The following is a 24,176-nucleotide window of genomic DNA, read 5'->3' on the forward strand; positions in this document are numbered from 1 at the left end:
TGTGTGATCATGTTTCTTTTCACTTTGTTATTTTTTGATGCCATTTAACTGATAATGATACAAAAACATTGTGCCTATTTTGACTCAGGATTGAAAATGCAGGATTGGTCTCCATGCTCTGCCCCTAGGTCACTCAGGTCATTCTCGCAACAACTCCTCACAATCCCTCACTCACACCTCAAAAAAGGGTGACTGGGCCTTTTCAGTAGCTACGCCCAGTATTTGGAATGGTCTTCTGCCACATATTAAATGTTTTGTCTACGCCTCACAGGGGCTGTAGTCAAGACCACCTTTGTCAAGTCCAAGACCAGGACTAGTCGAGACCAAGTCAAGACCGAGTCCAAAAAGGTTCGAGTCCGAGTCAAGACCGAGTCCAGGACAGGAAAAAAAGTCTTACGCATGACAGTATCAAGACAATCATTTTGGGTTATTATTATTATTATTATCTAAAAGCAAAAACAGTCTGACAGCACCCAGGATTTGTAAGTGTAGCCATTCCCCTTCTCCTCCAATATTATTATAGACTAGGGCTGTCAAACGATTAAAATATATATATTTTGAAATTAATTAATCTCGATTAACCGCAATTAAAAAGTTCCTAAAGACTAAAGCTTCTTAAAGGTGCCATGTGTAAGAATTGAGGTAAAAATATCCAAAAAATTAGCTACACGCATCAAAAGAATGAGAAGAAATAAGGGCGATGATGTCATTAAAAAAATGACAAGGTATAGTGCTGCAGAGATATCAACCTGAATTAGCATGCTAAATTACTAGCCACAGTCCGACAGGTGTCATAATTCCAGTTTCGGCCATGGGAGGCGGTATGTGGGCAACATAACCGCCAGCCAAAATGCAATACACGTGTCTTGGTTATTACTGTAGGGTAGACCAACTCGCTTTCTGGAGGTTTACTGCCCCAATCTTTTATGGAATGTGGAGTGTGAATTGATTTTTTGGCGGACATTACACATGGCACCTTTAAATGGCATATTAAATACAACATAAATCACAAAAATAATGAGTAACCACAAAGGTAAAAGTAAAACACTTTTTATATTATTTAAATGATAATATTGACAGAGTAATTGTGCACAGTAAGTATTAACTTCTTAAGAAATACTACTCATTTGATGCTGTTTAACTCATTTGTAATTGGTGCACTGTCACTTTAAGCCCATTGTGGCCACATTCTCTATAATGATATTTTTTACCAGCTCCATTGAAATATAGCCTATTGCTAGTCCACAAACTCTAACATTGTTTGTACACATGTATTGCACAATATTAACAATGATAAACATGATATTAAGTTGGTATAAACAGCTTTCATTCCTTTGGAAATAGACGCATGTAATGACATGATGCTAGCTAGACATTTTCTGTTTGCAATTAAAAGTAAATGATGAGCCTGAGCCAGTCACCTAGCTAGCTGAGTGGAATGCGTTTCAATCGGCAAATGTGCTTCATGTAAACAAATTATTGAAGACTGCAAGACTCACCAGTTCCATTACACAAAGCATACATTCGAGTTGGATCTTAATGGAGAGGACCCGAAAAGTATCATCTTTATGTTATGCCCTAAAGACACCTGGACTCGGTCGAGACCAAAAGCCATATTTGGCAAGACCAGTGGCAGAGACCGAGACAAGACCAAGTCCAAATACTAGCGAGTCCGAGACAAGTCCGAGACCATAGAAAAACGGTCTCAAGTCCGGACTCGAGTCCAAGACTGGACTCGAGTACTACAGCCCTGACGCCTCACCCTTAAAGCACTTAAGTTAAGTCATATAGCAACACAAGTTGAATCTGACATGAAGAGTGATCGGTCTATAGATCAGCCTCCCAAATTCAGCAGTGGATCACCGCAGTCCCATCCAAAGTGAGATATCAACTACTGCAAGAGTGTAGATGTGTGTGTGTGTCCATGTATATTAAAAGAAAGAGATATAACTATGCTAAAATACTAACTATTAGTAAGATGTGTTGGCTAAATATATTATTTTGTCTCTTTATGTAATCAGACCACATAAACACAGACCAGTGTCTCCAGTGCCCAGCTGTGTGTCCATGAAGAGTGACCAGTCCATGGATCAGCCTCCCAAATTCAGCAGTGGACCACCACAGTCTAATCCAAAGTGAGACATCAACTATTTCAAGAGTGGAGAATTGTGTGTGTGTGTGGTGTGTATGTGTGTGTGTGTGTGTGTGTTACAAGGAAAATAGAGGAACTATGCTAACATGGTAACTATAGGTAATATTTGTTGGCGAAACGAACAATCTTATCCACTTATGTAACCAGACCGCAGACACACAGACCAGTGTCTCCAGTGCCCAGCTGTGTGTCCATGAAGAGTGACCAGTCCATGGATCAGCCTCCCAAACTCAACAGTGGACCACTGCCATCCCAACCTAAGTGAGATATGAACTACTGCAAGAGTGTAGACGTGTGTGTGACCATGTATATTAAAAGAAAGAGATATAACTATGCTAAAATGCTAACTATTAGTAAGATGTGTTGGCTAAATATATTATTTTGTCTCTTTGTGTAACCAGACCACGTAAACACAGACCAGTGTCTCCAGTGCCCAGCTGTGTGTCCATGAAGAGTGACCAGTCCATGGATCAGCCTCCCAAACTCAACAGTGGACCACCACAGTCTAATCTAAAGTGAGACATCAACTATTTCAAGAGTGGAGAGTTGTGTGTGTGTGTGGTGTGTATGTGTGTGTTACAAGGAAAATAGAGGAACTATGCTAACATGGTAACTATAGGTAATATTTGTTGGCGAAACGAACAATCTTATCCACTTATGTAACCAGACCGCAGACACACAGACCAGTGTCTCCAGTGCCCAGCTGTGTGTCCATGAAGAGTGACCAGTCCATGGATCAGCCTCCCAAACTCAGCAGTGGACCACCACAGTCTAATCTAAAGTGAGACATCAACTATTTCAAGAGTGGAGAATTGTGCGTGTGTGTGGTGTGTGTGTGTGTGTGTGTGTATGTTACAAGAAAATAGAGGAAATATGCTAACATGCTAACTATAGAATGTACAATCTTGTCACCTTATGTAACCAGACCACAGACACACAGACCAGTGTATCCAGAGCCCAGCTGTGTGTCCATGAAGAGTGACTGTTCTAAGGTGGAACCTCTCAAATTCAGCAGTGGACCACCACAGTCTAATCCAAAGTGAGACATCAACTATTTCAAGACTGGACAAAATGTGTTTGTGTGTGTGTGTGTGTTACAAAGAAAATAGAGGAACTATGCTAACATGGTAACTATCGGTAAGATTTGTTGGCGAAATGAACAATCTTTTTTTTTTATATATATTTTTTTGGGGGGCTTTTTATGCCTTTAATGATAGGACAGTGGAGAGTGACAGGAAGCGAATGGGAGAGAGAGCGGGGGTGGGATCCGGAAAGGACCACAGGGCGGGAATCGAACCCGGGTCGCCGGCGTACAGTGCGGGTGCCCCAGCCAGTTGTGCCACAGCTGGGGCCGAAATGAACAATCTTGTCCCCTTATGTAACCAGACCGCAGACACACAGACCAGTATCTCCAGTGCCCAGCTGTGTGTCCATGAAGAGTGACCGGTCCATGGATCAGCCTCCCAAATTCAGCAGTGGACCACCACAGTCCCATCTTAAGTGAGATATCAACTACTGCAAGAGTGTGTGTGTGTGTGTGTGTGTGTGTGTCCATGTATGTATATTAAAAGAAAGAGATATAACTATGCTAAAATTCTATTAGTAAGATGTGTTGGCTAAATATATTATTTGTTTCTTTATGTAACCAGACCACAGAAACACAGACCAGTGTCTCCAGTGCCCAGCTGTGTGTCCATGAAGAGTGACCAGTCCATGGATCAGCCTCCCAAACTCAACAGTGGACCACTGCCATCTAATCCAAAGTGAGACATCAACTATTTCAAGAGTGGAGAATTGTGTGTGTGGTGTGTGTGTGGTGTGTGTGTGTGTGTGTGTGTGTGTGTGTGTGTGTGTGTGTGTGTGTGTGTTACAAGAAAATAGAGGAAATATGCTAACATGCTAACTATAGAATGTACAATCTTGTCACCTTATGTAACCAGACCACAGACACACAGACCAGTGTCTCCAGTGCCCAGCTGTGTGTCCATGAAGAGTGACCAGTCCATGGATCAGCCTCCCAAACTCAAACAGACACAGACACACAGACCAGTGTCTCCAGTGCCCAGCTGTGTGTCCATGAAGAGTGACTGGTCCATGGATCAGCCTCCCAAATTCTGCAGTGGACCACCAGTGTCTAATCCAAAGTGAGTCATCAACTGTTAAAACTGTCAAGAGAGGACAGCATGTGTGTGTGTGTGTGTGTGTGTGTGTGTGTGTGTGTGTGTGTGTGTGTGTGTGTGTATTACCAGAGGCACACCTTGTCAACAGGCAAGGCAGGCAACTGCTTGGAGCCCCGAGCCGCTAGGGGGCCCCCGACCTGGTCTCAGTGCGTTTGCCGGTGGGTCAAGCGAGAATTTCGCCCATAGAGATTGAATGATTTTTAATCGTATTTTTGCGTGCTCCTGTCCTGTTGTTCAAACAGTACATCTGTACATTTAGGCCCTATGTTAGCTAGCGACAGTTACAACTTGTTAAGCAAGAAGATGGTTAACATTATGTTTGTATTAGGACTGTCAGTCATAACATGTTAATCACGATGCAGTAAGGACCAAGCATACGTGTTAATGTTTTTAATTACGTTAATGGTGTGCCGCCAAAGATTTTTAATTTTACACCGTCACTGAATGGGCGTTATACTTTTAAAAAAAAAAAATCCCTGTCGGCTCAGGCAACATGGAATTAAAATATCACTGAAACACCTCAACTTTAAACTATGATGTATGACATGGGTCGGCAACAGGCGGCCAAAGGTGCCACCACTGATATTGTTTAGCCGAGTCAAATTATTCTAGCAGTCCTATTTTTTAAAATCTTTTATTTTACGATTTACAAATAGCCTATTCACCAATCAGACTGCGAGTTGGTGCTTAAACAAATATGAGAAAGAACACCAGAATGCACTGGATCCTGCTTGCTGTGCATAGCCCTCGGCCAGCGCTTCAATATTGTGCTTTTGTGCTTCTGTTTGGAGCAGATAGGCCACTTTGAAGGTGCCCCTGCGTTTCGTAGTGTGGTATGATATTCTTTTCAAACAGCGGCAGCGTTGTTGCATATCAGATACACAGGTTTTGCATTTGTGAAACCGGGTAAGATGAACGCAAAATTTTCTTTCCATTCCTCTTTATAGGCCCAGCTATTTTCCTCTCAGCTCCAACTCCTGTAGTTCGCTTTTCACTCTGCATGCTAATATTTCTTTTAGGCAAACAATAAACATTGTAACATTGTCAGGGGATGGGTCAACCAAGTAGCTTATTTAAGAATAATAGATAGGCTTTAACCAAAGAGGTCATTAGAATAAGTCAGGCTCTGTGTTAAACTGTCCATCAATGCCAAATTAATTGTAGCCTAGTGGCTAGTGTTGTAGTGCCCACATTTACTATTCACAATATTGAAAGGGGACTTAAAACATAGTTCATCAAGATAAATTAATTACTAATTTTGAGAATAGGATCCCAATAAAACTATTTCACTTTTATACTTTATATTGGGTTTTTAAAATAATTTACTTTATTATACGGCTCTTCACAATGCTAGTAGAAAGCTCCATTGACTTGAATGGGATTTCCCAACGTTCTACGGTAAAATATTTTCATGTAATTACCGCTGCAAACATATAATTACCGCTGTCAATGGCAACAGATTTTGTGCTGCTGATTCAAGTTTTTCATATCACTCCGCAAGTAGTCCGGTCACCTCTTACATTTGGATATTCATTCAAAAGTGAAAGCAGACGGTTGATCAGCTGTGTTCTAAAGAATGTTTGATTCAAGTTCAGCGTGTGTTGCGAACTGTTTTTTTCTCAGCAAAAGCCACGACGAAACGGTAACAAATAAGTGTAAAGAGACATATCGTGGAGTTTATTTTTTTCGTTTTGGCCAGTGGCCGTATAATAAGCGGGATAGTGTATAGAACGGCGGTCATTATTGGGGAAAATAAGTCCCTTCAGGGCGAAACAAGACCCCTCCGCTGGCGCGTCGGGGTCTGGTTCGCCCTGTCGGGACTTATTTTCGCAATAATGACTGGCGTTCTATACATTATCCCTTACCTATTCTATTTATTTATTTATTTTATTTTATTTTATTTTCTTTACATTTATATTTTATAACAAGGTTTTTCATGTTTGGAATATTTGGAATAAAAAAAAGGTTTTATTTCATACATTTTTCGTTGGTGTCAGATTATTTATAGCCTAACATAATGGTGATGAACACTGGTCGGTAGGGCCCCCTTGGAATTTTTACTTGGGGCCCCCACAGACTCTAGAATTGCCTCTGTGTATTACAAGGAAGATAGAGGGACTATGCTAAAATGCTAACTATTTGTAAGATGTGTGACTAAATGTAGGATTTTTTCTCCTCATGTAACCAGACCACAGACACACAGACCAGTATCTCCTGTGCCCAGCGGTGTATCTATGAAGAGTGACTGGTCTATGGATCAGCCTCCCAAATTCAGCAGTGAACCACCGCAGTCTCATCCAAAGTGAGATATCAACTACTGCAAGTGTGTGTGTGTGTGTGTGTGTGTGTGTGCGTGTGCGCGCGTGCGTGCGTGCGTGCATGCGTGCGTGTGTCATTAGAACTACCATAATGTGATACAGTATATTCGTAGTCTCAATGGACCATCCCTAATGGACATCTAATAAAATATGCCACCACTCCAATTATGTTACATCATCAGTATACCTCAGTAAACAGAAAGAAATTCAGCAGTGAACAACAACAGTCTGATCTAAAGTGATATCAGATGTTGAGTTGATTCTAGGCACAATATCAGAGGATCATGCAGATCAGCAGCACCATCAGCTTTTCATTAATGTTACTGCATGATGTTTTGTCTTCATGCAAATATGTTTGTCTCTGCATTGGGTTTAGGAATACCATGACTCAGGATCAGTCCAGGTGTGGAGTGTGTGAGCTGCTACTGAGGGACCCAGTCATCACCAGCTGCGGACACAGTTTCTGCAGGCAGTGCATCAGCAGCTACTGGAGCCAGTCTGGTCCATCAGGAGACTACAGCTGCCCCCAGTGCAGAAAGAGACCTAGAACACAACCCATTATAAATTCTGACACAACTATGGTACAACCACTATTATACCCACCTACAGCCATGGCACAACCTACAGATTTGACACAACCTTTCTCTCACAGAGAAATGTCACAACATCAACAATACTCATCTACTACCATGGCACAAGTTCCTCCATACCCACAGACAGACATGGGGCAGCACCCTCCATATACACACACATACGTACCACAGATTTCTCCAGAGCCCACTTTGGAGGACCATGCAGTAGGCAGCAAACAACCCCTAACAGAGCATGTCCCCATCAAAAGGGCCAGACTGACAGGTAAGTCTTTAGTGTGTTAAGTGTGAGTGAAGGAAAGGGACATTTTGAGTCTGTTAAGAAGCAAAAAGGCACATTTAGATCATGCCCCCAGACTAGCATTGTAGCTCACTGGGAGTGTGCCCACAACTGAAACATGCTATGGTTCATTATTCAATGCTTTTGTGTTTTGAGTGTCTGATGCAATAACCAGTAAACTGTGTATGATGCTGATGCATTTTTATTTCTTTGTTTGTTTATCGCCACACAGACACCCATGTCCTTAACAGAGTACTGATGACCCATAAAGCCAGTATGAAGAGGAGGTTTGAGGGCATATGTGAAGATCTCATGAGGGCAGGGACTCAAACACTCCTGAACAAGATCTACACAGAGCTGTATATCACAGAGGGAGAGAGTGAAGGGGTGAATAAGGAACATGAAGTTTGGCAGGTAGAGTCAGCATCCAGACCACAAACTACCGAAGGCGTAGCAATCAACTGCAATGACATCTTCCAGCCTTTATCTGGACAAGAGAGACACATCAGAACTGTCATGACCAAGGGGATCGCTGGCATTGGAAAAACTGTCTCAGTGCAGAAATTCATCCTTGACTGGGCAGAGGAGAGAGCTAACCAGGATGTAGATTTCATGTTTGTGCTTCCGTTCCGTGAGCTGAATTTGGTCAAACATGATCAGTACAGTCTTCATAAGCTCCTGCTTGACTTCCACCCTGAGCTTAAGGAGCTACAGGATGATGAATACAAAGACTGCCACACTGTGTTAATTTTTGATGGTCTGGATGAGAGTCGACTTCCTCTGAATTTCCAAGGTAATCAGAAGTTGTCTGATGTGACACAAACATCATCAGTGGATGTGCTGATGACGAGCCTCATTCAGGGAACTCTGCTTCCCTCTGCTCTCATTTGGGTAACCTCCCGACCAGCAGTCAGTCAGATCCCTTCTCAGTGCATCAGTCAGGTGACAGAAGTAAGAGGGTTCAATGACCCACAGAAGGAAGAATACTTCAGGAAGAGGATCAGTGACCAGAATCAAGCCAACAGAATCATCTCGCACATTAAGTCAACCAGGAGCCTTCACATCATGTGCCACATGCCAGTCTTCTGTTGGATCTCGGCTGTTGTCCTTCAGGAGATGCTAGAAAAGGATGATGGGAAGGAAGCCCCCAAAACTCTGACTGAGATGTTCATACACTTCCTGCTCATCCAGACCACCAGGAAGGACCAGAAATATCAAAAGAAAATTGAGACAGATCGTCAGAGTCTCCTGGAAGCACATAAGGGTGTCCTATTGAAACTGGTAGAGCTGGCATTCAAGCATCTGGAGAATGGCAATCTCATGTTCTATGAGGAAGACCTGAGAGAGTGTGGCATTGATGTCAGTGAAGCCTCAGTGTACTCTGGCATGTGCACTGAGATCTTCAGGGAGGAATGTGTGTTTCACCACAAGAAGGTCTACTGCTTTGTCCATCTGAGCATCCAGGAGTTTCTGGCGGCTGTGTATATATTTCATTCCTACATCACAGGAAATCTGGAGGTACTGAAATCCTTCCTCAGTAAGAAACACAGAGACCAAAAAGCTTCCCTTCCCTTACATATTATGTTGAATAGAGCCGTGGACAAAGCTTTGGACAGCAGGAATGGACACCTGGACCTTTTCCTTCGCTTCCTTGTAGGCATGTCAGTGGAAAACAACCAAGCCCTTTTAGAGGGCTTGCTGACAAACACTCACAGCAGCACAGAGAGCATCAAAAAAACTTGTAAATATATCAAACTTCTCTCCAGGGAGGACCTGTCTCCTGAAAGATGCATCAATCTTTTCCACTGCTTATTTGAAATGAATGATCATTCTGTACATGGGAAAATTCAGAAATATCTGAAATCTCAGAAGAGCTTCACAGGTGGATTGTCACCTCTTCACTGTTCAGCGCTGGCCTACATGCTTCTGATGTCCGAGGAGGTGCTGGATGAGTTGGACTTGATGAAATATAAAGCATCTGAGGAGGGCTGGAGGAGACTGGTGCCAGTTGTGAGACACTGCCGCAAGGCTGTGTAAGTATCAAGTGTGTAAACGAGCCATGCCATACACTTTTCAATAATTTTATAACATTCCTTTTGTGAAATATGCAACGTTTTAATTGAAGAAATGCCTTGGCTCATTTTTCTTATGATGTTCTATCCTGCTCTGAAAACCTATGCACACTTGCCTTTACTCTGATAGGCCAGCATCTTAGGCATTATCTAGGTGAATTGCTAGATTGGAGCAGGAGAGGAAGCATAATAAATGAGAACAACCTGATGTAGAAACAATACACTTTTCTAATTGGCCCCTGTGCTGTGACCATTTTCTTTTTATGGCAGGCAGGGGCGCCAGCTAGTCATATCTTCTTTATTTCAAGGTCAGCAAGAAATAAAAAAGTTTCCTGCAGCAGGACCTCTTTAAAAACAGTTTCCAGTTATCCATCTCATATTTTGTGTGTATGTCAGTAGCCTGTATTCTGCAGAGTAGTTCAGAGTTGGTAGATAATTATGTAAAATAATTAGTTCTGAGGTTTGAATTGTATATGGAGGTACATGGTGTAGAAACACTGACTAGGATGTCCTCCTTCCTTGACTGTCTAAATAACTCAGATATCAGTTTATGCAGCTCTGGGTTAATCACACTGAACAGTCTTGAGTGGTGCAACGTCTGTGATTGGCCAGTATTAACTTGCATGCTGGTGCATCATTTGGGGTACATATGCTGTACTATTTCCTTATCTTACAGCGTGTCCTAACATCATCTGAGGAAGCGACTGTCAATGTTATCTGTCTACACTGAATCCGTTAAATATGCGCTTCTATTGCGTCATATTCCTCATTCAAAATAGCAGAGCAAAGCGAGCAACAGAAAGAAAATAGAAACCGGGCGTCGGACAAAATGTCTCTCAAAACGTCGCGCTGCATCGCGCTGCTCGCGTCGCTTGCAATTGAAAACAATGTAATTAAATGAGATTTATCGCTTTTATGTTTGCTCGCATCACGTCCGGTTAGGACATGGTGTTATCCTTACTTACTCATTTAACTGACACTGACGCTTTTATCCAAAGCGACTTGCATGTGTCAATTAATACCAATTTTCCCCAATTACCAATTTCCCCAAAGCAACTTGAAGTTAAGTGCCTTGCTCAAGGGCACTAAAGCTGCTGTTTTTTTTTAATGTTTTTATGGGCTTTTTATGCCTTGAGTAAAGAACAGTGAAGATGGTTACAGGAAGCGAGTGGGAGACAGAGACAGGGTGAGATCGGGAAACCGGCTCAGATACAAACCCAGGTCGACAAATGTGGCATGGCCAAATGGCAAATGTTGCAGTCAGCTGTGCCACAGAGTCCCCTGCAGCTGGGAATTGTTGTGTGAGCCAGGCACGTGGTGAATGTGACAATTCTGTGTTTTGATTTGTCTTTCCCCTCTTCCAGATTTGCTCACTGTGATCTCACAGAAAAGTCCTATGAGGTTGTGGCTTCAGCTTTGCAGTCTTCAAACTCCCCCTTAAGAGAGCTGGACCTGAGTTACAATGACCTGCAGAAGTCAGGGGAAAAGCTTCTCTCTGCTCTACAGAGTCTAAACTGCAGACTGGAGAAGCTCAGGTCATTAATGTTGTTGTAAATTGTGTTGACAGACACATTACTGTGTTAAATGTATGCTGTGTTAACCACACAATAACATCATCTATGTTTTGCTGTTGATTGCTATGTCCACTCTTCACTGTATGTGATTCTCTTTGTTTTTACAGTCTTGTTAGATGTGAACTGACTGGAAGCTTGTTGGCCCTGACTCTACAGGGGGCAAACCCCCACCTAAGAGAGCTGGACATCAGTGACTGTGAGCTTCAGGACTGTGGAGGAGAACTGCTCCATCAACCACTGAATCAAGACTGTAAAGTGAGGTCTGTGTTTTTGCATGGGCTGTTGCTTTCTGTTTTGATATATAAACAGCTCATACATGTATTGTCTTTAATTTCATTCAATATGTGTTGTAATAATAATCATGGTTATTTTGGTCAACATTGACATCCCAATTATTATATGATTTGTCAATTATTTACACAATTTTCCCAATTTTAAATAAATACATACAAAAACAATGCTATGACAGTGTTTTCTTCTCATTATAGACTCATCAGCTGTAGACTAAAGCAGAGCTCCTGTGAGGTTGTGGTCTCAGTATTGCAGTCATATCTTTCTCAACTGAGTGAGTTGGACATGAGTGGTTGTGATCTGCAAACATCAGAAGAGAAGCTACTCTCTGGTCTTAGATACCCAAACTGCCAACTGGAGAAACTGAGGTCAGTAATACTCTAAAAGACACAGGGCCAGATGTAAGTACATTTGCGAACTTAGCGTTATCAGCGTCATGGACAAACCGCAGATTGCGAATGCTGTCAGACCCAAGTTTCCGTCGTATTTATCAATCGTTCAATCCTTAGTGTAAACTGCGCCTTTCTCTGCCTTTCTCCGCCCATAAACACAATTTACGAACATCCACAACTGAATGGCAGAGCCTACGTACAAGCACAGTTGAATGAAGTTAACTGATGGCATTAAAAAGAATGAAACATTTAGCGATCATGAATTACATGATACAATGTCAAAAAGAAGAGAGATAATGAAGATCAGTAGTTCTACTCAAACTACTTGTGCACGGGCTATGGAAGATTGGTCAAATCTAGCAAGTAGGAAAGTTTAAGTTAATGACGTGAAAGTGAAAGTATAAGATATTCGAAAGGCCAACGAAAGTTAAGGTTGCTTTTGATAGTACTACTTAAAAAACTGGTCTTCTAAATAGCGATATTGTTGTCTTTAAAAGGTTCTCTTATTGATGCATTGAACTGCAATTTGGATTAACACCTGCTTTTACAAGGCGGAAGTATTTAGGCGCAGAATAGACGTGCGCTTTCACAAGCAGTCTTTGTACATACCGCGGAATAAATAATTAGGCGCTATTTACGCTTCCCCTCCCATCTCTTTACACTAAACTCCCACTTTCCTCTGGATCCTCCCATGAATGCAATGCATCTTTGCGGCCTGTTTGTACATACCACGCAATGATTTTACAAGCACGTTGCGAAACAAATACGCCTGAAGTGGGCGCAAAAGCGTTAGTACATCTGGCCCACAGAGTTCACAGAGGCCTTATCTACACATTCACACTTTAGACATATAGTACTGTTAAAGCGTAACTCTCGCCAAAATGCACCCTAGGGTGTTTTTGTGAATGTCCCCGAGTCAAACTTTCGTTTAAAAGCATAGTTACGTCCGAAGTGGCACTTTTAAGCTTGTCCGCGTTGTCGTTTTCGGGTGAAATGGCCTTTTGAATGGGAATCCTAGGGCCACTACTATTTTGATACATGATCACGTCAAAATCGCTATTTTAAAAACACTAAGAAGGCTTAAGGTAAGCTTAAAAGTGGCGCTTCGGATGTAATTATGCTTTTAAACGAAAGTTTGACTCGGGTACATTCACAAAAACACCCTAGGGTGCATTTTGGCGAGAGTTACGAGAGTTACACAATACACCCTGCATTTGTGTTTGTGTCTGTGTCAAGTGTAAGCTGGAGAAACTCAGAGTTTACTACATGTCATTGTGTCTGTCACACAGTCTGTCTTTGTTGTTTTGGATTTTAAAAGGAGATGGTGATTGGATATAATGTACAAAAGGACATCAACAGGAAGTTACAAACTGATTGAAATTCATGCAGCATGCACTGTTTGCCTTTAACTTCTTTCACACTTCCGGCCCATTTCCTTTCCTCGTTGACTTTTCATTTAGTAATATGTAATCAAATCTTTTTTGCATATTATAGACGGTTAGGGTCTTCATTAGTGATTTTGTTAGTGATTGCATGTGCACTTCCCAGGCTTGTTGACTGTGGGCTGACACAAAGTCCGGTGATATTTTGGCCTTTGCCCTGCAGTCAGCAAAGTCCCACCTGAGAGAGCTGGACCTGAGTAGGAATACTCTGGGGGATTGTGCAGGAAAGCTGTGTTCTGAAGCACTGAATCCACACTGTCAACTAGAGACACTCAGGTTGGTATTATTTTGTGGATTGGGACCAGTTTTAGACTGCTGTATTAGAGTAGGCTGGTAAAAATAATAACTGAGCCACTAGGTAGCTGAAAGCCAGAAGGTTAGATAAGCTGACTACCTATAAAGTTGAAGTTACAACTTGCATCCCATTACTCAGAAATGACAAGGGCAATGACAAAAAACAATAAGATGTATTGTGATCAACACAACATTTAATGCAATGGCCTTCCCTGCCTCCAGACTTGAATATGATAGAAATACTACAGTGGCTTAATTTTAAATATTGATGATATTGGGGCATTTTATTAGCCTAGAAATCTAGACGCACCCTAGCGGCGGCAAATTAATTTGCTCAGCCTGTACGTCTAGTATCAAACCATAGGGATTTCTATTGGCTGACGCCGTAGACCTCATCCAATCACAGCGCTCTATTTTGTTAGAGAGTCTTAAGGCGGGCTTAACAGGATAACGACAGTCCTGCGACGGTGAACAACAAGGAAGGTGGCTATGGCTTAACGAAGAGCGGTTGTTTGAATCGGCGTTGGCGTCAACTTTGGAGGAGTTGGACTTGTGCTTTTCTTTGAAAGTTGAGCAACACAATGCACTTAAGTCATTCCTTTCGAAGAAGGATGTATTTGCCGTTTTGCCGACCGGATACGGATATGGTCGTAGCGCTGGCCTATTGCATGCCTAGGCAGTTTGAAAGACTTATTCTCTTCCCGCCCCTTGGATTAAGCGAGGTGAATGGCTCGATTCCAGACTATGCATTTCAATCATATAGGATGGCCCCGCCAGGCTACTGATCCAGAAAAGGCCTAATGATATAGGATGACCCGCCAGGCTACTGATCCAGAATTATCTGAAGCACACTGGCTGAGATCCAGCAGAAGACAGACTCTGTGTGAAAAGGCCTAATGATATAGGATGGCCCGCTAGGCTACTGATCCAGAAAAGGCCTAATGATATCGGACGGCCCGCCAGGCTACTGATCCAGAAAAGGCCTAATGATATAGGATGGCCCGCCAGGCTACTGATCCAGAAAAGGCCTAATGATATAGGATGGCCCGCCAGGCTACTGATCCAGAAAAGGCCTAATGATATAGGATGGCCCGCTAGGCTAGCATGTTATGCCTTATGTAGGAGCTCTGTAATTGCAGTCTCATAGTAATATAGCAATACATATCATAATGTAATGCCAGGGATCCCATTCAATGCACAAAACCCCAGTACTAACAAAGATCAAAATATATAAAATTTAAATATAGATGAAAAACATATGACTATATACTATGTTTTATTTGAACCAGATGCAAAGTACGGGCCAAAGCCCCCAGAATTCTGTAATGATGTGGATGATGTGATGTTGTTGACAGGCCAAAATGGAACAAATCGGGTTGAAATGCCCCAAATTGCATATTCACTGAAGCCAACATACCAAAATGGGCAAAGTATTTGAACGTTTAAAAAATAAAAATGTTCCTTTATGAACCTTTGGTAGATCCACTTTTTTTGGGCCGGTACCAATGTTTATAATAGCAATTTGCAGATAACCGATGGCAATACCAATACTATATTTTTAATTAATTTACTTTGCCTTTTTTTTTGTATACTCTGTAGTGGCAGGGAAACAAAAATATTCATTCAAAACACATTATTGAACCATTTCATATCTTTCAGTCCTTTCATCTCTGAATGTGCTAGTTCAGCCATAGCAAAACATTAAGGTAGTACAGAACTGAAGCAACATAACAGGTAAAAATAAGCCACTGCCATCAGTAAATATTATTTGCCAATAGGCAGCAATGCTGAGTTCAGTGGTGGGATTTCAGTGGTGAAGTGAAGTGTGAAAACGCTGCAAGCAGTCCATCATCGTAAGAGATTTTTGGTCAGAGTTCTCTGTTTATGTCGTAGTCCTTGGTTGTGGCTGAAAATGATGAGGACAGGGTAACTTTGAAGGTGGCTATCCACCCAATCAGAAGAACAGTAGTGGTTATTTTTCTGTTATTGTCCCATAAGATGGAGTGAAAAAAATCTTAACTGGCCCCTCCGTGTCCCATGCTACTGGTTATGAATACCAAGAAGGTTTGAAGCATGCTGCCTACCCTTCTTTCCTCTAACCTTTTACAGACTTCCTGGTTGTAAACTGACAGAGGGACCCTGTGAGGTTGTAGCCTCTGCTGTGCAGCACATGGTGTCGCTGTTAGAACTCGACCTGAGTGACAATCACATGAATGACACTGGAATTCATCTTCTAAATGCTGGAATAAGACAATCCAAATGTGACATGCGTATATTAAGGTTGGTATTTCTTTTATTATTATTTTTTTTTGTTTTAATATTGCACCTGGAGTGTGTCTCAGATATGGGCTATGCTTTATTCACTGTGATTTATTTGATAAGGAGCTAATGTAGTGACTTATTTTTTGATTTGATTAAAGTTGACTATGGAGTCATTATATGAATAAATTAGTTAGCCAATTCATTAACATATGTTTAACCTACTTTTTTGTGGTGCTGTTCTGCTACAAATTGTGCTAGCAACAGACACGAACCAGTTATCTCAGCAGAGCCTAATTGTTAGCACCTTAACTTTGCCTTTCACCTATACTTTGCTTTTTACAGGCAAGTTACATTCTTTATTGGTGATTTTTTTGTGATTGCATTAGGCCTACTTTTTATATATATATCTGTGTACTTCTCAGGCTTGTTGACTGTGGACTCACTGAAAAGTCAGGTGATATTTTGGCCTTTGCTCTGCAGTCAGTAAACTCTGAGCTGAGAGAGCTGGACCTGAGTAAGAATATTCTGGGGGACTGTGGAGGAAAGCTGGGCTCTGAAGCACTGAATCGACAGTGTATGCTAGAGACACTCAGGTTGGTATTATTGAGTGAATAATGTTTCAGTGAGACCTTACACAATCCTAACATCTTTTAAGTGCTTTTCTTTACAGTGTTGAAGTGAGGGGGCTTACCACTCTTACTCTTACCACAATTACTGTTATGGGGCAGATAAAAGTGGCACACTTTGTGTTAGGCTTCCTCTGGACCAACTGAAGGAGAGTAGCCCAGGAGCCCACCACAGATGGTGACTTCTGCTTGGCACAGTACTCTGTTGTGAGTGCATGAAGTGAGAGTGAATTGTGTCGTTCTAGGGGAAGCCTCTCTAGACAGTAGTTCATAGAACTGCGTTCTTTGACCCTTTTGGTCCGAAAACAGTTAGTGGCTATGACTTGGTAGCAAAGACGGTCACAAGGATTTATTTTTTCTGATTCCTCGGCCCCACCACTCATTCCACCTTTCTACCTGGCTGAAGAATGATATCACGTGAGAGATGTTATTTATTTATTTATTTATGTTATGGATTTATTTTTATTTTATTTTCATGTATCTATTTGGCTGATGCTTTTTATCCAAAGCAACTTAAATACCTAAATTATTACAAGGGCCAGTCTCCTTGGAGCAACTCAGGGGAAAGTGCCTTGCTCAAGAGCACAACAGTGGCAGCCAGGAATCGAACCTACAACTTTTTTTGGCTACTGCTAGGCTAGTTCCTCAACCATTAAGCTCCCACCCCCAATATATGAGACAGATAGAGCAAAAATGTCCATGATGGCGGTGGCCAGATTACCCTGTGAGGTCTAGGGGTTTCAACATAGCTTTGAATATTGTTATCTTTATGTCTAGTGGCTCCTAAGCTCAAATGACAGGAGACACAATAGTGATGGTGAAACATTTCGCAATCAATGCTGCTTTTATCCACCCTGTAACGATGTTACCAAGTGTTACCATCTCATTGTTGTTAAATACACATGGGGGCCTAATTTAAAGGTTGGCCAAAGTGCAAAGTCAACAAGCAAAGTTCTCATGCACGAACATCATTCAAAAGGGCCAAAATGTTTTCTCTCCAATCCTTTGCAGACTTGCTGGTTGTAAACTGACAGAGGACTCCTGTGAAGTCGTAGCCTCTGCTGTGCAGCACCTAGACTCCTTGACAGAACTGGACCTGGGTGACAATTACTTGAATTTCACTGGAATTCAGCTTCTCAGTTCTGGGATAAGTCGCCCCAAATGTGGCCTGCGAATATTAGGGTTGGCTTTTTGATTTTCTTTTGATTTTAATCTTGCTTCTAAAATGTGCATTTGCTGTATACCAAAACACACTTTAGGTTCTGTATGGGGCTCATATGTGTAGGCACAGACATATTCATGCACACACAGAATGCACAGGATTTCTTCTGCAACAATTTTAATAATCCTTTTATACCGTTCTAAAATATGCCATAGTGATTAACTCAGTAAGTATGTAAGTAAGTAAGTAAAATGTATTTATACAGCACTTTTCACAGACATGGTCCAGGGTTACATTGGCCAGAAAAAAAATGAAATGTCCGACAAAATTAAATCTCTCTGGTCAAATTGTCCGATTGAAATTGGCTAATAATCCCGTCCCCTAACACAATCTGAATTTGAGAATAAGCCTTAATATGTAAGCCTATATTATACGTCCTCTGGCTATGTTTTTAAATGAACAGGCTCTACCATTTGAAAAGTAAGCTAAACAACACGCATAGCCTATGCTGCATTTCAAATAGGAAGCACACGCTTAAAATGTCCATGTTAAACAACGAACAAATGAGTGAGGCGGTTCAAACATGGCCAGGCCCAGGCAGACTAGCCTTAAAAAAAATTTCAGAGGCCAGACGCGATGGATGATAATAAATTGGTAACGTCTGAAGCCTCAGATGTCCGGTCAACTCCACCACCACCACCAGATAAAAAGCAAAAGTGTCGGGCGTATCTGTCAGAATCAGTGACATTGGAAGTGGAGTTGCGGGAGGTGCGGCCGCTCCAAGACACTGTCATTCTCCGTGTACATTACATTACATTACATTACATTTAGCAGACACTTCTTGACCAAAGTGACTTACATATGTCAGCTATATTACAAGGGATCACATTGTCCCCGGAGCAACTTGGGGTTAAGTGCCTTGCTCAAGGGCACAGCGGTGGAAGCCGGGATTTGAACCGACAACTTTCAGGCTACTGCACGCTAGCCCAGCTCCTTAACCACTACACTACCACCACCCTGATACAGTACACTGGACATGCAAAGTGTTCTTTACCCAAAGCATACAGTAGGCCTATGCGTTCTCTGTCTATGATGATGGCGATTACTGGACCGCGGATAATTTCTGGCACAATTAAACGGTATCATTGAACCGCGGCCGGAAGAAAAAGAAACTAAACATTTCCCAGAATAGGAAACTTTTCTTAATTTATTGTTATCAAACAAAGAGGCATAGCATTAGGGGGTAGTGGTGTGAGCGCTCATTTTTGTGTGTGCGCATCTGTGTAAGTTAAACAGTCACCACTGCAGATAACGTAGCAGCAACAAACAACGTAGCCTTTTTAAAACAACAAACGAAGCGGACTCTTGCTGTCCATGAAAAGATACTGGCTAGATCTGGTTAGGCATGTTTAAGTTAGGCTAATGAACATGTTGCATTCTATAGCCTACAGCCTGATTATGTCATTCTTTAAGCTACATAGCCTGTCTCCAGTTTTCCTCAATTTGACTAATTAAGAGGGGATAATAGGATATTTGACCGGCATATCATCAAAATGTCCGGAAAACGAAACCTCCGGCACCATTTTTTTCTAATGGAAACTCTGACATGGTCACAAAGTGCTTTACAATGTGTATAGACAATAGTAGTAAAATAGTCTAAAAATAAAATAAAGTAAAAAATTAGGGCTGTCAAAATAATTAAATTAATTTTGATTAATTAATTTGAGAAAACATAACTGATAGTGCAGATAGCGCAGATTAATCGATTCCGTATGACCTTTGACCCTGAGCCGTTCTAGTTAGTAACCATTACTGCAAAATCAAGGAGAGAGAAGAAAATGTGCTGCCTAGATCATTGATTGGAACATTGCAATGTCTACAGCAAGGAATTTGCATATCACTAGAGATTGAGACCTAACTGTATTTTCTGATTAAAGTTTGACTGTTTAATGTACAAGATTATGGATGTTAATGTCTGTTTGTCCATGTCTGTTTATTTGGATGTTAATGTCTGTTTGTCCATGTCTGTTTATTTGGATGTTAATGTCTGTTTGTCCATGTCTGTTTATTTGGATGTTAATGTCTGTTTGTCCATGTCTGTTTATTTGGATGTTAATGTCTGTTTGTCCATGTCTGTTTATTTGATGTTAATGTCTGTTTGTCCATGTCTGTTTATTTGGATGTTAATGTCTGTTTGTCCATGTCTGTTTATTTGGATGTTAATGTCTGTTTGTCCATGTCTGTTTATTTGGATGTTAATGTCTGTTTGTCCATGTCTGTTTATTTGGATGTTAATGTCTGTTTGTCCATGTCTGTTTATTTGGATGTTAATGTCTGTTTGTCCATGTCTGTTTATTTTTCACCCTGTTAATTTCATTTCAGACTTGCTAGATGTAACCTGTCAGAGGAATCCTGTGAGTTTGTGGCCTCCACTGTGAAGTCATGGATCTCGCTAACAGAGTTGGACCTGAGTGAGAGTCAGATGAGTAGCACTGGAATTCAGCTTCTGAATTCAGTGACGAGTGCCCCTAACTGTAAACTGAAAACCTTAAGGTATTTGATTTTCCCGTGATTAGTGCCCCTAACTGTAAACTGAAAACCTTAAGGTATTTGATTTTCCCGTGATTAGTGCCCCTAACTGTAAACTGAAAACCTTAAGGTATTTGATTTTCCCGTGATTTGTGCCCCTAACTGTAAACTGCATACCTTAAGGTATTTGATTTTTTTCAGTGACAAGTGCCCCTACAGTGTAACTATAAACTGCAGATATTAAGGTATTTATAAGGCACCTTGAATGATCTCCACCTGTGTAAGAGCAAGTGATGATCAGCTGACTGATCAGTTGAGCGGAGTTACTGGCAGAAGCTATGCGTGACTTTGTGATCTGCCTGAACTAACATTATGCTCAACTTATGTCACTTTTTAACATGGGATGTTATAATGTTGTAAACCAGATAGTAGGGTCCCATATGTTCTCTTTGTCTCTAGGTATTCTCATGGAGAAAGCAAAAGTATGAAACCACAGATGAAACAATGTGAGTGTTCATTTGCTCATATTGTTATTTCAAATTACATTATTTATTGTGGATATGAATATGCCAATATATCTGTGACCATTTGTACCCATGGATCTCTTGTGATCACATTTAATACAGAATGTCTGGACTTTGATGGTTGATTTCATACTTCTTTGCCACTTTGGAGTGACATTTTATTTCGTTTTTCTGTTGCTTTGGTACATTTTATAAAATGATCATCAATTCTGATCTGAGAGTTCTACTGAAGGATCTAAAAAAAAATCAAATGTCTCTGCATGTGCTTTCCAATATGTGCAGTGCACTACAGTATTTATGAACTGTCTATTGGGTGGTCTCAGTGTGTGGTTCTCAAGGGGAAGTGGCATGGCTATGTGCTTAATGAAGCTCCATTGTGAATGATGCAATTTATTTAAAATCTTATTAAAAGGTTTTAAAAGACCGTTTTGTCAAACGTTGTCACTTAGATTTGAGGGCCCCTGAGAATACTTGGATTACGTTGAATTTATGAATGGGATTTGACCGGGTTTATTTTGTTCTGAATATTTCGGTAGAGTTCCCCTCCCATAGAGTAGCCTACAATATCCTGTTTTAAGAGTTTATCATCACTTTCATTGAAACTCATGTGCGAAGGCCAGACACTTAAAAAGGAGAGAAACTCTGGCAAAATAACCATGCTGTGGGGTTGATTATGCTTTATGAAAGGAGGTAGCATGGTGGAAATTAATGTTGGGAATTCATGACGCTGTCAGAAAGGTAAAACTTTTAGCCAGTTAAAATGAAATGGATGTTACATAAACATATAACACTCATCATGTGTTTGTTTTATATATGCATGATGAACAAAACATTCAAATGTGTCTGGGGGGCGGGGGGTCTTTGTGTATATTCAGAGTTCCCGTTCCTACCCCATGTTCTGACAAGGATGTTTTCTCCTCTCTCATCTTGTGTACAGATGCCTGTGAGCTCACACTGGACCCAAACACAGCATACAAAGAACTCACAATCTCTGAGGGAAACAGAAAAGTGACATGTGTGAGTGAGAGGCAGCCGTATCCTGACCACCCAGAGAGATTTGACTACTGTTCTCAGGTGCTGTGTAGAGAGGGTCTGTCTGGACGCTGCTACTGGGAGGCTGAGTGGAGTGGTGATGGGGTCTGGATAGGATTAGCATATAAAAGCATTTATAGGAAAGGGTGGGGTGATGACAGCAGGTTTGGAGGCAATGACAAGTCCTGGTGTTTGAATTGCTATGGTGATGACAGCTACTCTGCCCAGCACAATGAAAAGGAAACCGAAATATCTGACCCCTCCTCCGGCACTAGCAGAGTAGGAGTGTACCTGGACTGGCCAGCAGGCACTCTGTCCTTCTACAGCGTCTCCTCTAACACACTCACCCACCTGCACACGTTCCACTCCACATTCACTGAGCCCCTCTATCCTGGGTTTGGGTTTTTGGATTACAACGTCGCAGCATCCCTGTGCCAGATCACATGAGCTCTTAGCCCTGCAGGAATAGCAGTCTACAGGAGAGCTACACAACACTCCTGTTCAAACCCCTGTTGCTTGGAAGAAAAATATTCAACATATCAAAATATCAAATATTCATTTAATGTATAGTTATTTGTTATGGTGCATGCTATGGGGGCCAAGGTGAATTAAATGTCATTGTAGTGATGTGTGGGTAAGGTCCTTTTATGGCCCGAACCCACCTTACCTGTTAGGAGTACCACCTGAATTCACTAATTTTAACTAGAGGTAACATGATTACATCAATTTCATGGTGTAGCCATGGTAATGTTTCCTCATTCATTACTCATGTAACAAATACAAATAAAGAACCCTTTTTAATTCATGGGACAATCATATTTACTCAATGTAGTCGGAAATATTAAACTGGCTATTGCAACTTAACCTTTATGGGCTTAATTGATAAAATAAGTAACCCTTGATCTGGACTCTCTCTTCCTCTCCTTCATACGCATGTATATGCACGTTCACTCACAAACACATTGTCATCTCCACTGTTCCTGCTGACCATCAAATTTTGTTTCAGAGTAAGAACTACACCTGTTGATTTTTCGCCATGTGCTCCTCTTTTATTAAACCTTGCGCCAAGGAGTTTGGTAATTAGCAACATAAGGTGTGGTCTGGCGCATGATCCAAAAATCTTACACCCTCTAAAAATTGGTTAAAAATGTGTCAGCTAAATGTAATGTAATGTATAGCCTATAAACGCATCTGCACTCCTCTGTTATTTGAACTCATTGGCAAAGTGAAACTAACTTCACCGTGGTGTCATAGTCAACAATAAAACAGTTATACACATTTAATTACTTTCAATATTGACTGACAATGGGTTACCATTGCCAATAATGTTCGAATGACTGAATAAAAAAAACCTAAGGACATTTATCCTGCAGAGGAGTTGCTGCTTACATCTCGTGCGTCTTAAGCTGTGCTTCATACAGTATGCGCCTCTCGCTATAGACCAGGTTTCCCTTGGTCAGTAACGCAATGTGTTTTAGATAGTGTACGATAAAGATTTTAGATCAAGCGCCAGGACCACACCTTAGATTGTTAATTGCCACACCCCAGAGCGCATTGCGCAAGAGACGGGCATGGCGAAAAACTTTAGTGTACAATAGGAATACATTTTGCGCTGTGATGAGAATACATTAAGCACGCTTTTCATCAAACTGGGGCCCTTAATGTCTAGAAACTTTACACCTATGGCCATCCGTTAATGATCGCCAAAATAGAGCCTCTAATCTGAAATCTTAGTTAGTCCAAACTCTTCTTAAATTAAGTCAAATGATTTTAGGAGAAAGAGCTAGGTAAGTCTCTTTATACTGAAAACATTATTAATTAGATTTTTTGATCTTAATATAAGATTAATAACACTTGGTTAGATTTCACAAGCAGTTTTGCAGTGCAGGAGGCATAAGTATACACACCCCCATGTTAAATTTATAGAGGCAGACATATTTTTATTTTTTTATTTCATGGATCCAGGATACTATGCATCCTGATAATGGTGTTATTTTAGTTAGCCTAATAGCTTGTTTGATTTGCATTGAGAGATGATCTTATGGAAGGTAACCCATGCCAATCTTTTAAAAAATAAAAGTCTGGCTGCCTCTATTATTTACTTACGATACATTATTAATTTACAAAGTAAATTTGTAAGTTTGGATTTTTCCTAATTTTTTTTTAAGGCATTACGATCAATTTCCAAAATATTTTTTATTCCTCTTTTTAGTCAACTTTAGCATGGGTGTGTAAACTTATGAGCACAACTGTATGTAGATATTGCATTCCTGCTAGTCTTTTATAACATTAACAATGTTAAGACTTTTTTTTTCTAACGGCTATAAATTAGTAATTCTCTCGAAAACAAAGACATTTCAAAGTGACCCCAAACTTTTGCACAGTAATATGGCCATTGGTGAGGTGTGATGTGATGGTGATGTGCATGTGTGCGTGAGTGCAAAGACTAGAAATGT

At 41.0% G+C, this 24,176-nt stretch overlaps 1 protein-coding gene across 2 annotated transcripts; it reads left to right on the forward strand.

Annotated features, from left to right (window-relative positions):
* Nucleotides 1-1,816: 1,816 nt before the first annotated feature.
* Nucleotides 1,817-22,537, forward strand: LOC125298621 (NACHT, LRR and PYD domains-containing protein 12-like). 2 transcript variants are annotated; one of them, XM_048249426.1, is made up of 19 exons: nt 1,817-1,879; nt 2,022-2,135; nt 2,300-2,413; nt 2,554-2,667; nt 2,820-2,933; nt 3,078-3,191; nt 3,539-3,652; nt 3,802-3,915; nt 4,093-4,296; nt 6,521-6,634; nt 7,027-7,505; nt 7,753-9,553; nt 10,957-11,127; nt 15,695-15,865; nt 16,270-16,440; nt 17,485-17,655; nt 20,018-20,188; nt 20,624-20,670; nt 21,626-22,537. In XM_048249426.1, the coding sequence occupies exons 2-19, from the start codon at nt 2,068-2,070 to the stop codon at nt 22,165-22,167; spliced, it is 4,794 nt and encodes a 1,597-aa protein (XP_048105383.1). In that variant the 5' UTR covers nt 1,817-1,879; nt 2,022-2,067; the 3' UTR covers nt 22,168-22,537. The 2 variants fall into 2 exon arrangements, with proteins under 2 accessions (XP_048105383.1, XP_048105382.1); XM_048249425.1 differs by lacking the exons at nt 15,695-15,865; nt 16,270-16,440; nt 17,485-17,655; ... (1 more) ...; nt 20,624-20,670; nt 21,626-22,537 and adding exons at nt 11,274-11,426; nt 11,655-11,825; nt 13,398-13,561.
* Nucleotides 22,538-24,176: the final 1,639 nt, after the last annotated feature.

This window comes from Alosa alosa, chromosome 7 (genome assembly GCF_017589495.1).
Source record: "Alosa alosa isolate M-15738 ecotype Scorff River chromosome 7, AALO_Geno_1.1, whole genome shotgun sequence".
NCBI classification, from domain to species: domain Eukaryota; kingdom Metazoa; phylum Chordata; class Actinopteri; order Clupeiformes; family Clupeidae; genus Alosa; species Alosa alosa.

Coding starts and splice junctions, on each gene's coding strand:
- LOC125298621 (XM_048249426.1), top strand. CDS start 2,068: ATGAAGAGTGACCAGTCCATGGATCAGCCTCCCAAATTCAGCAGTGGA. Junction 3,192..3,538: donor CCACCACAGTCTAATCCAAA/GTGAGACATCAA, acceptor TTATGTAACCAG/ACCGCAGACACACAGACCAG. Junction 11,128..15,694: donor TGCAGACTGGAGAAGCTCAG/GTCATTAATGTT, acceptor AACCTTTTACAG/ACTTCCTGGTTGTAAACTGA.